General features: G+C 56.3%; 1 protein-coding gene across 2 annotated transcripts; it reads left to right on the top strand.

The window, feature by feature from the left end:
* Positions 1-782: 782 nt before the first annotated feature.
* On the top strand, positions 783-11,681 carry HSPB7 (heat shock protein family B (small) member 7). 2 transcript variants are annotated; one of them, XM_006110466.4, is made up of 3 exons: positions 783-1,074; positions 4,107-4,240; positions 8,890-11,681. In XM_006110466.4, exons 1-3 carry the CDS (start codon positions 960-962, stop codon positions 9,073-9,075), a joined length of 435 nt encoding a protein of 144 aa, XP_006110528.1. In that variant the 5' UTR covers positions 783-959; the 3' UTR covers positions 9,076-11,681. The 2 variants fall into 2 exon arrangements, with proteins under 2 accessions (XP_006110528.1, XP_006110527.1); XM_006110465.4 differs by having other exon boundaries at positions 785-1,128.
* The last annotated feature ends 2,371 nt before the right edge of the window (positions 11,682-14,052 follow it).

Below are 14,052 nucleotides of genomic sequence, written 5' to 3'. Positions count from 1 at the left end.
CCTCTCATCAGAGGGGCTGAGTCACTCTGGAGCAGTCGCACGGTTAATTTATGCCCTAACAGTGCCTGTTCTTTTTGTTGGCTAAGAAGCAAAGCTCCCAGGAACTCGCTCCTCCTGGTCTCCCAGGGCCTCTGGAAGGACACTGCAGTAACCTCACCTTGAGCCTGACATTGTGACAGTTCCCAGCTGCTTTGAGACTCGCAGTGGCTGGCCAATGGGAAAAGCAGGGACATGAAGGAAAACAGCACTGAAGTATGGCACCTGGCTTTTATCCCTGGCTGTGTCTGCTCACTGGGCGACCTTGGACCAGTCCCTGTGCCTTGTTGTGCCTCAGTTTCCCTAACATGGCTAACACGCACCTCCCTCCCGTGAGAGGCGAGGTGCTTGTAGAGTCAGACTCTTGGATAAGAGAAGGGCATGATTCAGGCAGGCACGTGTCCTAGCGCTCCCCCTCCCCCAGTCATCCCAGCATGGGCACTAATCTGTGACATCAACACCCATCCCCCTTTCCCTTCCGAGCGCTCCCGTATTGCTCCCCACACGCACACATGGGCCATCAGCCCACTGCAGCCTGGCGCAGCCAGGAGCGAGCGAGAGCTGCATTATCCAGGCAGGCTGGAATGCCAGCAATGAGATCAGATTCCTCCCCGCTCTGTTTGCTTGGAGCCCTGGCGAAGGGGCAAGTTTCCACGGCCGCCCAAGTGATGCAGAAGCACCTAAATTTAGACTGATTTCCAGTGGGCTGGAAGGCAGCCTGCAGCGTGCAGGGGCTTTATAAACCCCTCAGCTGCCTCTGGACAGTGCTGGCTCCATCCTCCCAGCCTGCTGCACACGGGGCAGAGGCAGGGCCACCTGGAAAAGCTCCGATTCCCATTTTCCTCCAGGAGTGAAGAGGGGTTTTGTCCACCTTGTGGGTGGCTGTTTTTCCTCCCTCCTCCCTGCAAAGCCCCTGGAGGTGAATGAGCTTGAAATCTTCCTCGGCCTTTCGCTCCGAGCGCACCTTCCAACAGAGCTCTTTGGCCTCATCTGCCCCCGCCCGGGATCAGCACATGGAGACAGCCCACAGCCTGTTCGGTGAGGACTTCGGGAGCTTCATGCGGCCACGCAACGAGTCCCTGGGGTTCCCAGGCAAGTTGGCACCTGCTGGCAAGCTCTGGTGGCGTGTGGCATGGGAAGGGGGCAAAGCGGGTAGTGGTGGTGGTTTGCTGGCAGAGTCATTGGGCAGTTGCATCTGTAGGTGGGGGTAAAACTGGCTTCTGCTGAGCTCCTGTCCAGTCTCCCAACTGATTCCTTGTGCACATCCCTTAGCCAGCGTTAAAGGGCTTTTCTCGCCTGCTCCTGAAGAGTCCCCAGGAATCCGGGGGAAGTTCTCGGCCCCTCTGCCCCAGCAGAAAAGCTCAGTCTCCAGTCTCAGCTGCCCCCAGCAAGAGGGACTCTCACAGCTACTCTGCTTCCAGTTCTCCCTTGAGGAGGTGCTGGGGGGACGGTGCAGGAGCACAGGTGTGGGGGGCACTCGCAGCCATTCCCGTCCCAGCCTCATGGCAGCAGGGGTGCTGCAGAGATTGCCAGGGAAGTGTCTGAAGCTCCCAGAACGGGGGGTGGTTTCTCTCGCTGCTTGTTCCCAGCATATGCTTGGCCTGTTTTCAAGGGGGAAGCAGGGAGACAGGCATGGGCAATGTCAGCTCTTGGAAGCTCCTGGAAGCACAGAGCAGGCAGGACCTGTCCCATCCTACCTAGCAGCAGATGTTCCTGGGGTGCGGGGCAGAGTCCCGAGGGAGGCACAGCCCCAGATGAGGGGAGCTACGTGAAAACGCATTAACACTGAGGGAGACCCCCATGAGACAGCAGAGAGTTGGCAGGGTGGGGAGCGGAGGAGGGAGAACACATGACCACTGTGTTCCCCCGGGGACTGCCTTGACTGTGACCTAGGAGCACCTGCTAACCCTTCACTTGGTGCTTTGCATGTGGCGAGGAGACCGTGCCGAGCTCAGTGACAGGGGACCCCGGCCTGCCCTTGGGTGGTTATGCAGGTCTCAGGGGGCGCAGCTGGCAGCTGACAGGCCTTGGGAACCTCCCGGTGTCTCCCGTAAGAGCATCAGGGCAGCCCAAGGGGTTGATCACTGGGACCCCGCAGGGAAATGGCAGGAACTGATGTCAGTTTGCATGGACAGTGGGGGCTCTGGCAGAGGAGGAGGGGTGTTGTCCGAGTGTGTCAGTGTCACCTCTATGCTCTCACCAGGGTGTCAGCGGGGCCCGGGCTCCTACCTCACCCCCTGCCTTCTCACAGGGTCTCTCTGAGCTGGAGACAGCAGCAACACAGGAACTCCCCCATCTCAGGGGCCCTATTAGGTCGTCCGGTGGAGAGAGTCCGTTCGGGGGCAGGCTAGGCCACCTTTCGAAGGAGCCTTTGGGGAGATCTGTCTGTGTAAGTGTCCCCCAGTGCAGCCGCTTCCCTTTGTGTTCCCCAATCCGGGTGAGAGGGCTGTGCGCTCAGGTAGCCGGGAAAGCAAGTCTGCAGCCAAAAGCCAGGTGTTCGAGAAACCGAAAACCCCATGTTGTGATGAAATGTAAAGAGAAGCCAGGTCACGTGACGTACGCAGGCAGCCAATGCCGCTGGGGCCCACTGGCCGCGCTGCAGAGGGCTCGGCATAGCTCCAGCCTGTGGATGAGGGGTGACCTGGCCCCTGTTCCACCCCAAGGAACCATTCCCAGGCAAAGTGCAGGCTGGAATGATGTACCGGATGTTCTCTGCATAAATGTATCAATCAGCCTGTGTTTGTACCCTTTGGTGCATATGGTCCTGCCAATTTTCTTCCACATATTGACCTGAGGAAGTGGGTCTGGCCCAGGAAAGCTCATCACCTAATAAACCATCGTTAGTCTTTAAAGTGCTACATAGTCCTGCCTTTTGCTGCTGTGTTTGTGGGCATTTCACACCCCAGAGGGGAGGAGCTGGCTGCTGTGAGCAGTTAGCCTGAGGGAAGACAGACTTGCTGTCTACTGGCTGACCAGTTAACTGAGCACGGTGGGACTCTAGCTAATGACTGCAAGAAAACCTTCCCAGAAGGGGTTTTGCAGGCATCAGGGCTTAGCCTGGGCCCACCTGGCACATATGGACCAAATGGAAAGAGGCAGAACCGGGCTGAGAGCTGCCAGCTCAACCCCAGGCACAGCCGGATGCTGAAAGCCAAGCTGGAGGCATCACACAGGAACAGAACTGCTGACACATGACAGCAGCACAAGCCCATTGATTTCAAGGGAATGATTCCAGATGTAAACCAGTGGAAAGTGAAAGCAGACTCAAGCCCGTTTCACTGCCCTCAACATCGCAGCATAAGAGGGGCCTGCTGTCGGGCTGTGGCCGGTGTTGTGGGACACTGCCTTATTTCTAGAGCGGTGTTTCTTAAACTGTGTAAGACCGAGGAACGCCAAACAATCAATTCTTTTATGAGGAACACCAAAGACTTTTTGTTGAGCAAAGAAAAAAAAGAAGTCGGAGAAAAAGGGTCAGGGGAAAGTTGGAGGGGGGAGGTCACCTGCCCCTGTTAGCGTGGCCATTTTGAATTCTCTTGTTCTCCGCGGCACACCTCCAACTGCCTCGCTTGTGCCAATGCAACACAGTAACTTTGTGCGCAAATCACAGGCTTTTGCACGAGCACTGTTGGATGAGACTCTGCACAAGCGGTTTTGAAAGTCCCATGCTTGGTTTCCCCAGGCACTGCCTCCCCTCCCCCCCCCCCCGCCACCATAAAGAGAAAGCCCCTCTCAGAGCACCAACAATGTGTTCAGCAGAGTAGTGCTGCAGTTAGAACCTGTCTGCTGAGTCCCCCGCTCCAGGCGCAGGTTACTGAGAGGCGCACAGACACTGATCCAAAGTCCTTAGAAGACTCCCCAGACTTCAGTGGGTCTGGGGTCATGCCCAATATCTGGGGGGGGGGGGGAAGAAACCACCCTCCTCTGCTCCAGTCAAGGATAAGAAATCCACCCAGATTTCCACCCCCCGCCCCTGTACAGCTGGATCTAAGCCAGCTCCAGGTGAAGAGATGGCGAGAAATCCCAGCCCAGGGATCAGAAGTACGTCACTTTGTTCTTTCCCCTCCCCGCAGCCCGGCCAGGCAACATGGGGAACATCAAGACCCTGGGAGACACCTACCAGTTTGCCGTGGACGTCAGCGACTTCTCCCCTGAGGACATCATCGTCACCACCTCCAACAACCAGATCGAGGTCCGCGCTGAGAAGGTGAATGTCCCCATTGTAGCGGCCTTCTGCGTGCCCAGGAGAACGGGGCCTGGAGCAGCAGCGCTAGCCGCTCGCTCCACCCATAACCTTCCCTCTGCCCCCGGGTAGGTCAGTTGCCTTGGAGGTGCTATGGGCACCACGGGCAGGACAAGCTGTGGGTACACATCAGGCCCCAGGCCATGTGTTCCCCTGAACGACTGTGACTGGGCACAGCATCTCCACCCAGCCCCCCAGTCCACCCAGCCTGGGCCTGAGCCTTCCGCCCCACTGCTCAAACCCACTGTAAAGGCCTCCCGCCAGGAGCCCCCTCAGGGCAGCCCTGCGAGTGGCCCAGTTTCCCTTCTGAGTCCCCAGAAGCTTGGCAGAAGCTCATCCTCTAGTGCAAAGAGTGTCTAACGCACAGGCCCTACACATAATCCTGACCAACCCAGCCTTTCATTCTCCCAGTCCCCAGTGTCTTCTGCCAGGAGCCCCACCCCATCCTCCTTTCTGGGGTGCAACTCCACTCTTCCCATGCAAACCCAACCGCCTCTGCTGGGAGCATTTTTCACTCCCTCTGGCCCCTTCTGCAAGAAGACATCAATGGGCAAGTCCCAGCTGCTTCCCTGCCTTCGGCCCTCTGCCCCAGCTCAGAGCTGGCAGGCATCTCCCTCAGCCTTCTCCCAGCAGCTACCCTCTCTTTCAAAGTGCTCTCTTTTGCTGGCTGGCTGACGGATCTTCTACAGCCCCATGTGTGACCCTGCCCTCTTCAGCTGGGAATTACAGGCCTAGAATAAAAGCCAGGACTGTGCAGCCCTTTAAAGACTAACAAGATGGTGTATTAGGTGATGAGCTTTCCTGGGCCAGACCCACCTCCACGAAAGCTCATCACCTAACAAACCATCTTGTTAGTCTCTACAGTGCTGCACGGTCCTGCCTCTTGTTTCAGCCAGACCAGCCTAACACGGCTGCATCTCGATTATTATTCTATATGCAAGGCCTAGAATAGACTCGCTGTGCCCAGGTTCCTTTAATGGTCTAATGGGGGCTTGTGTCCAGGGGCCCCAGCCAATTGGGGAACCCTGGAAAAATGGGCATCCCTGAACTCCTGCTCTACCTACCCAGCGCTTCTGCCAGAGATTGCTCTGCCCATACAGCGGCCCCGCCAGGGAGCAGAGTCAGGGCTCGGGGGCTCAGAGGAAGAGGCATGCCTTGGCACAGCCAGTTTTTAAAGGAAGCTTTGTATTATTCTCCTCTTAAAAAGTGCACTCGCCTTTTTAATCCGTATATTTTCCAGGCTATTGTGTTATAAAGGACACTGTTTTACTGTGCGTGCAGCCTCTGCTTTAGTTCCTCCAGTAACATGTAACTCTGTAACATGATGCCACTAACTCTGGCTCTGTAACACGAAGTTACAGGGATGGGGTCCTGGATCAGTGTTTCAGTTGTGGGGTGTGTAGCTGATGGTATTTGGCTGTAACATGATGCCACTAAGGAGCAAGCAGCGTGTTAATTTTGAAGCTGGTAGAGCTCTCACTTTGACCTTTTTTTGCCAAATAGTGAAAAGTGCAGCCCTAGATGATGCCCTCTGCCCTCCTATCCCCTCTAGGGCAGATCAAAGCACACTGGCAGCAGGACAATACTGGGGAAACTTGCCCTGCTCTGCCTACACGGTGCCTATCCTGGGGACGTAGGGTATGAGGACAGGCATTCTCCAGGGCTATCTCCTCTCCCTGGCTGGTACATCCTGATCTTCTCTGCCATTCAAGGGCTCTGCTCACTCCCAGGCCACTTTCTGGGAACACTATGTTCTGGAGAGTAGCCATGGTGCTTTAATATCTGCGCTTAATCACTCCATTGGGAGCTGCAGAATGATGTAACTTTCCCAAGACCCTCCTGCGCTTCCACTCTGACTGCAGCTCCTTGTTTGGAAACATGTCAGGGCACAACTCAGACACACTATCTAGGGAGAAAGACAGGCAACGCCAGCAGCAGCCTCTTCCAGCAGGAGGTGCTATTGTGTACAGAAGCCCCCTACTACAGGACAGACCCAACAAAGAAAGCAGCAGACCACTAGACAGGACCTACCGCCCCCAGCTAAAACCTCTCCTGCACATCATCGGGGTCTACAACCTATCCTAGATGACGGTCCCTTGCTCACAGACCTTTGGAGGCAGGCCAGTCGTCACTTACAGACAGTCCCCAACCTGAAATAAATACCACAGGCCACAACTGAAATACTGATCTGGGAACCCATCCCTGCTACAAACCCCGTTGCCAACTCTGTCCACACCCCTCATGACACCATCACAGGACCTAACCACATCAGCCAGACCTTCAAAGGCTTGTTCACCTGCACATCCGCCAAGGTGATAAATGCCAACATGTGCCAGCAATGCTCCTCTGCCATGTGCATTGGCCAAATCAAACTATCTCTGTGCAATAGACTCAGTGGATACAAATCAGAGATTAAGAATGGCAGCATCCAAAAGCCAGTGGGGGGCACTTTAACCTCCCGGGGTGCCCAGTTTCAGATTTGCCAGTTGCCATTCTCAGACAGAAAACCCTCAGAACCAGCCTGCACAGCGAAACTGCTGAGCTTGAATTCATATGCAAATGTGACACGCTGCAGCGAGGTCCAAACAAGCACATGGAATGGCGCTCCCATCAGTCAGGTACTCTTGCCTTCTTGCCACGTGCAGAAGGTCAGTCCCAGCTCTCTAACCCTTTCCCCTCTTTCTGTCTTTCATGCTTTTTCTCTTCAGCGTCTGAGGAAATGGGCTGTAGCTCTCAGAAGCTACTGCTCTAGCACCTCAATACATTTGATTTGTGAGTCTTTAAAGTGCCACCAGACTCCCAGCTACTCCAGTCCCAGGCTTTCGCAGCCGGAGACACTGTAGCACATGGTGCAGGAGCACTGGGTATGGGGAGCTTACAGCTACAGCCACCCTAACCCCTTCCAGCCGGAGACACTGTAGCACATGGTGCAGGAAACTGGGTATGGGGAGCTTACAGCTACAGCCACCCTAACCCCTTCCAGCCGGAGACACTGTAGCACATGGTGCAGGAAACTGGGTATGGGGAGCTTACAGCTACAGCCACCCTAACCCCTTCCAGCCGGAGACACTGTAGCACATGGTGCAGGAAACTGGGTATGGGGAGCTTACAGCTACAGCCACCCTAACCCCTTCCAGCCGGAGACACTGTAGCACATGGTGCAGGAAACTGGGTATGGGGAGCTTACAGCTACAGCCACCCTAACCCCTTCCAGCCGGAGACACTGTAGCACATGGTGCAGGAAACTGGGTATGGGGAGCTTACAGCTACAGCCACCCTAACCCCTTCCAGCCGGAGACACTGTAGCACATGGTGCAGGAAACTGGGTATGGGGAGCTTACAGCTACTGCCACCCTAGCCCCTTCCAGCCGGAGACACTGTAGCACGTGGTGCAGGAGCACTGGGTATGGGGAGCTTACAGCTACTGCCACCCTAGCCCTTTCCAGCTGGAGACACTGTAGCACGTGGTGCAGGAGCACTGGGTATGGGGAGCTTACAGCTACAGCCACCCTAGCCCCTTCCAGCCGGAGACACTGTAGCACGTGGTGCAGGAGCACTGGGTATGGGGAGCTTACAGCTACTGCCACCCTAACCCCTTCCAGCCGGAGACACTGTAGCACGTGGTGCAGGAGCACTGGGTATGGGGAGCTTACAGCTACAGCCACCCTAGCCCCTTCCAGCCAGAGACACTGTAGCACGTGGTGCAGGAGCACTGGGTATGGGGAGCTTACAGCTACTGCCACCCTAACCCCTTCCAGCCAGAGACACTGTAGCACGTGGTGCAGGAGCTCTGGGTATGGGGAGCTTACAGCTACAGCCACCCTAGCCCCTTCCAGCCAGAGACACTGTAGCACGTGGTGCAGGAGCTCTGGGTATGGGGAGCTTACAGCTACTTCCAGCTGGAGTCACTGTAAGGTGGATGCAGGATGCCATGGCTGGGCGCATGAGCACAATCAGCCCAAACAGCAGGAGGCGCCATGGAGAGCTCACAGCTCCTGCCAATAGGAAGCGCTGTGAGTTGCAGCTGCCCCCTTGCACAGACCCCTCGGGGGTATCTCGGACTCCTCACGCAGATGTGAGCCTCTCCACAGCAACCACTCGTCCCCTGCACACCTGTGAGAGCAGAGCCCTGCGTGGGCCCCCACCGGGCAGCCCTGGCAGTGCCTCTGAGGACGCACAGAAAAGTTCCCCACAGCAGCCAGCCTTTGCCCATTTCTGGACCCTTCTTCCACCGAGCAGAAAGTGCTTTCCAAGCAGGCACAAATTCAGCTCCCACCTACCCACCTGCCCGACGGTCCTTGGTCCAACTGTCAGACGAGGGGCACTAGCAGGGACAAGCAGCAACAGGACTCTGGTGTCTTGATGCCCAGTCTCCTCTTCTAACCCTGCCTCTCTGCAGCTGCCTTCCTCTGAGCCTCTCCGAGACACTCAGCCCGCCCCCGGGACCCAGCACATGGGGGCAGAGGAAGTGATCTGCACAAGCTCACAAGCAGGGAAGGTGGGGCCAGACCAGACAACCCAGGGGCCATGTTCTTTCACCTCCAGCCTGGGGTGCAGGCAGCCCATGCTAGAGCCACTCACGTGACCCGCGTCTCTTTCTTTCTCCCTTCCAGCTCGCTGCGGACGGGACCGTCATGAACACCTTCACTCACAAGTGCCAGCTGCCTGAAGACATGAACCCCACTTCCGTCACCTCGGCCCTGGGCGTGGATGGCACCCTCACCATCAAAGCCAGGCGGCACCCAGCCAAACACACAGAGCACGTCCAACAGACCTTCCGGACTGAAATCAAAATCTGAGTGGCGGGGGCTTGGGCTGGGGCCGGGGGCCGGGGCTTGGGGGGCCTGAGGTGCCCTAGAAATGACTCTTTAAAGAGCAGCTGGGGCAAATCTCAAAACTTCAGCAAAAGCAAAAGGGGCATTGGGCCAAAGTGGGGTCACAGATACACCAGCAGAGCGGACACTGGGGGCCATGCCCTGGGCTGGTGTTAAGCAGTATGGCCCCACTGAGCATATGTGACTGCAGTGAGTCCGTGGAGCTATGCGGATTTCCACCAGCTGAGGAGCTGGCCTGACGTGCGGTTAGCCCCTCCACCCGAACCATGTGGCCTTGGCACCTCTTAGGAGTGTTGCCACAACCGGCAGTGAGAGCAGGATTTGGTGCTGGCTCCTCCGGATTCACTCAGGGTGACTGCGACCAGGCTCTGGCCCAATGGGCTTGTGCTGACACAACTGGAAGGAGAGTTTAGCCCCCAGGTTTAACCTGGAGCTCTTGGGTGTTCCTGATGGGAGCCAAACCCCCCTCAGGCCAGGCGGTATCGCAGGTCGCCCCACCCTAGGGAAGCAGGCAGCCCGTCCCAGGCCTAGGAGGCTCCCCTGACTCTCTGCGGAGGGACATGCAGGCAGACCCTTAGGGCTGAGACTTTATTCATTTATAAAACTAAATTCACTGGGGCTGAGTCTTCTCTGACCTGCTGTGGCCCTGCTGAACGGAGTTACTCCTGCTCCGGCCCGGGCTCAGAGGGGACAGGCAAGCACTGACTCCAGTGGAGCACCCGCCGGAGACGGGTTTGGGCTAGTGAGAAGCACTCACCAGCTGCAGGCCCTGACGCTTGGGAGCAGACGTGTTTCTGCCCATGGGATCTTGCCACCTTTGCCAGCAGATCAGTTGTCCTGGAACAAGTGGCCCTGCCGGGGAAGGGGAAGAAAGGGCGGAGCTGTGCAGCAGGAGATCGGGGTGCAAGGGCCTTCCCCAAGGGGACATGCTATCTGTCATAATGTCCTGCCGGGGCCTGCCAGACAGCTGAGTTTTGGACACAGGTTCATTCCCCTCTGCTGTGACCCAGTGGGACTCCCTGGGGTCTTTCACAGACCTGTCACAATCCCTCTCCAAGTACGGCTCTGGCCCTGCAAGAACGTGGAAACCGTGGGCACCCTTGTGAGAGTCGCTGAACAACCACGTTGGTCCTTCCTGGGGCACTGATCCCTCTGGCGGGGCAGGGGCAGGGGCAGGGCCTGCTCAGGCATTCACGTAGCATAGGGCATGGGGAGGAACGGCCCCTCAGATCCAAACACTCCTGAACTCCGATTATGCTCAAACCCCAGGCTGCTAGCTGGGTCAGCCCCATCTCCAGTATGGAACTTTACAGACACCAGCCCAGTCTCCACCTCCCGGGGCGTTCGGTAACACTGGGATCAGGTGCGGTCGTGGGCACGCCCCATGGGAGCCGGAGCAGGGGTCTCCTTGGGCACAGCTCAGGAGACAGTTCCGAGGGGGGAATCCATAGGAACCACTTGAGAGGGAGGCCAGGCTGATGTATTTGCTGGTGAGCCCAGTCCTGCTTCAGGGATGGAGGGGCAAATCCCGGAGGGTGAGTCCAGCCAGAGCCCCAGCAGTGCGAGTGCTGGGAGGGGATGGATCTGGCTTAGACAGCTACCGATCCCATTGCTCAAGGCAGCCAGAATCAGCGCAGGGAACAGACCCCGGGCAGCAGCCCCAGGGCCCAGCAGGGAGCTCGGGGTCCAATGTGCACAGAGGGCAAAGCAGGGACGGGGGCAGGGTCTGCCAGAGACCAGTCCTGACAGCTCCCAGTGCAACTGCAGCCAGGTCCCAAGGAAAAGGCAGGCCTGGAGGAGCCAGCAAGATCAGCTGGGCCCAAGTGACTCCTCCTGGTGGCCTGTGTCAGGCTGGGGGTGGGGAGGTGAACACACTTTGATCCATAGACCCACTGGAGCAGACCAGCATGGCTACCCCAGCCACAGGGGCTGCACTGACCCTGCACTGGAGTGACTCTGGGTAGAGCTTGGTTGCTTTGTTATAAACGAGGGTAGCTCCAGACGGCCGCAGCCTCTTGGCTCGTTGCTTTCCTTCTGCTGCCGCCTGCCCCAGAGAGCCTGTCACCCTCCCCCTCCCCGCAGCTGCCTGGCTCCGCTCCTCCAGCCCCGTCACTCACTGCACTGGACATGTTTTCCGGCCATTCCAGCCGGGTCTCCCTAGCACACAGTGGGGCCCTTCTCGGCCTGGGCGCTGTGCCCTAGGTGCCTCCATCACAAACACCCAGCGTGGCCCCCTCCTCACAGGGGCAGAGAGCCAATGGCTTGGGGCTCTTGCAGGTCAGGACTCTGCCCTCTGCACTGCCTTGCCTGGGCCATCTCCGTCAAGATTTGCCTACCGCCATGGAGCTCTAAGTAGCCTCTTTGCTCACGTGTGGGGCGCTCCTGGGCAGGAGGTGCAGGGCTGGGTGCTGGTAGGAGTCGAAGCCCAGCAGGCCTGGGTAGCCAGGGCTGTCTCACACAAGCCAGCTGTGCCCGGCTCACTCCTATGGTGTCGGGGGCAGGAACCTGGCTGGCTCATGAGGAGGGTCAGAGGTTTGTCACTGCCGATTAGCTTGTTCCTTACAGACCCCTTGGGCACCAGGCTCTTGTGACTCTGGCCTGGAGCTGGGAACCCAGTGGAGGTTGGGGCTGACGATGGCCATGGAGCCGGACAAGCCTGGCCTGCACCTTGACAGAAGGACCTTGGCCAGTGGTACCTCAGCACACCCTGTGTCCGACCAGCCGGCCGGCATCCCACAAATCCTCCATCAAGGCACTGAACCTGCACCCCAGATCAACAGACCCTTGAATAGTTCCCGTCCATGTGCAGAATCAATTTGGTTCTGTGCACCCAGGCATGTACAGATGTGCACCACCAGTACTGGCTGCCAGCTGTGTGTGGCTGTAGAGCTCGGCTATTCAGCTGGGCAGCCGCCTGAGAGCTCAGCTTACAGGGGGCTCTGCCCTAGATCCTCTCCTGCATCAAGGCCCCCTGAGCCTGCAGCCTGCACTGATCCTGCCCTCAAACTACCTCCCAGAGCCCACAGCCCTCCCTTACCCAAGCCCCCTCTCAGAGCCTGGGGCCAGTGCGGGCCCTGGACATTCGGGGCACCACCAACATTTCTGCAAACCCACAGCCCGTAGCCACACTCTGCTTAACCGAGTGGGTTCAAATGTCGCAGTTCCCAGCTAGAAACTGGGATTCGCCTTTGTCATGGCTCTTTCCCCACTCTGGCATGATAAATGCAGAAGTGGAGACCAGCAGGTGTACCCTAAAACCTTTTCTACCAGGCTTTGGTATAAAACTTCCCCGAAAATCTTAAAACTCCAGATTTTGGGAAAAAAACTTCTGCTGCCACCACCCAAATATTAATAAAGAAATCAGAGGAAAGATCATTTGGGAAATCTCACCCCTAAAGTAAAAATCAGAGCACACAATTAACCAATCCCAGGTTAATAAAAAGAAAAGAGAAAGAACTTTTATTATTACAACAATATTCCGGTTGCAAGCATAATGACTAGATGGAAAGGTAACAAAATATACTCATGGGCTGTGTCTACACTGGGCCACTTATTCCGGAAAATCAGCCGCTTTTCCGGAATAAGCTGCGAGCTGTCTACACTGGCCCTTGAATTTCTGGAAAAGCAACGATGCTCTACTGTACAAAATCAGCCGCTATTCCGGAAAAACTATTCTGCTCCCACTCGGGCATAAGTCCTTATTCCGGAAAACTGTTCCGGAAAAGGGCCAGTGTAGACAGCCCAGTAGTCTTTTCCGGAAAAAAGCCCCGATTGCGAAAATGGCGATCGGGGCTCTTTTCCGGAAAAGCGCGTCTACATTGGCCACAGATGCTTTTCTGGAAAAAGGGCTTTTCCGGAAAAGCAGCCTGCCAATGTAGACGCTCCTTTTCCAGAAAAACTGAAAACAGAATAGTATTCCGTTTTAAGCAGTTCCGGAAATTCACGCCAGTGTAGACACAGCCATGGAGAAACTCCATGGGCCTAGAATTTAGTTACAAAGAAAAGCCAAAATGTCTTTTAAAAAGTGCAGACATCAGATCCCATACCCAAACCATAAAACAAGAAAACCTAACGGGTTTATCTAAACTTTACCCTACTTACAGAAAGTGAAGTATTGTTTCTTGGAGAAAGGGAGACATGTTTGTCTCTCTCTGTAGCTGCAGAGAAACTCACAGAGCCAAAGGAGGGAAAAATCCAAATTCCTTTGTCCCAGTTTGAAATTCCTACCTACATTCCTATTGGCCACTCCACCTGGCTACAAGTCCCCAGGCTGCTGGCTAACCCTCATAATCATGGCAGCCCTCCCACCTCCCACACAGGCCAGAGCTGGAATCTAGCTTCAACCCCATCAGAGAATCATAGAATCATAGAACTGGAAGAGACCTCAGAAGGTCATCAAGTCCAGCCCCCTGCTCTAGGCAGGACCAATTCCAACTAAATCAACCCGGCCAGGACATTGTCAAGCCGAGACTTAAACACCTCTAGGGATGGAGACTCCACTACTTCCCTAGGGAACCCATTCCAGTGCTTCCCCACCCTCCTAGTGAAATAGTTTTTCCTAATATCCAACCTGGACCTCTCCCACCACAACTTGAGAACATTGCTCCTTGTTCTTCCATCTGTCACTACTGAGACCAGCCTCTCTCCATCCTCTTTGGAACGTCCCTTCAGGAAGTTGAAGGCTGCTATCAAATCCCCCCTCACACTTCTCTTCTGCAGACTAAACAGACCCAAGTCCCTCAGCCTCTCCTCATAAGTCATATGCTCCAGCCCCCTAATCATTTTGGTTGCCCTCCGCTGGACCCTCTCCAAAGCATCCACATCCTTTTTGTAGTGGGGGGCCCAGAACTGGACACAATACTCCAGATGCGGCCTCACCAAAGCCGAATAAAGGGGAATGATGACATCTCTGGATCTGCTGGCAATGCTCCTCTTAATGCA

The sequence above is a fragment of the Pelodiscus sinensis genome, chromosome 23 (genome assembly GCF_049634645.1).
Source record: "Pelodiscus sinensis isolate JC-2024 chromosome 23, ASM4963464v1, whole genome shotgun sequence".
NCBI classification, from domain to species: Eukaryota; Metazoa; Chordata; order Testudines; family Trionychidae; genus Pelodiscus; species Pelodiscus sinensis.
The sequence above is the reverse complement of the archived record's forward strand: the minus strand, read 5'-3'. Positions and strand labels throughout refer to the sequence as shown.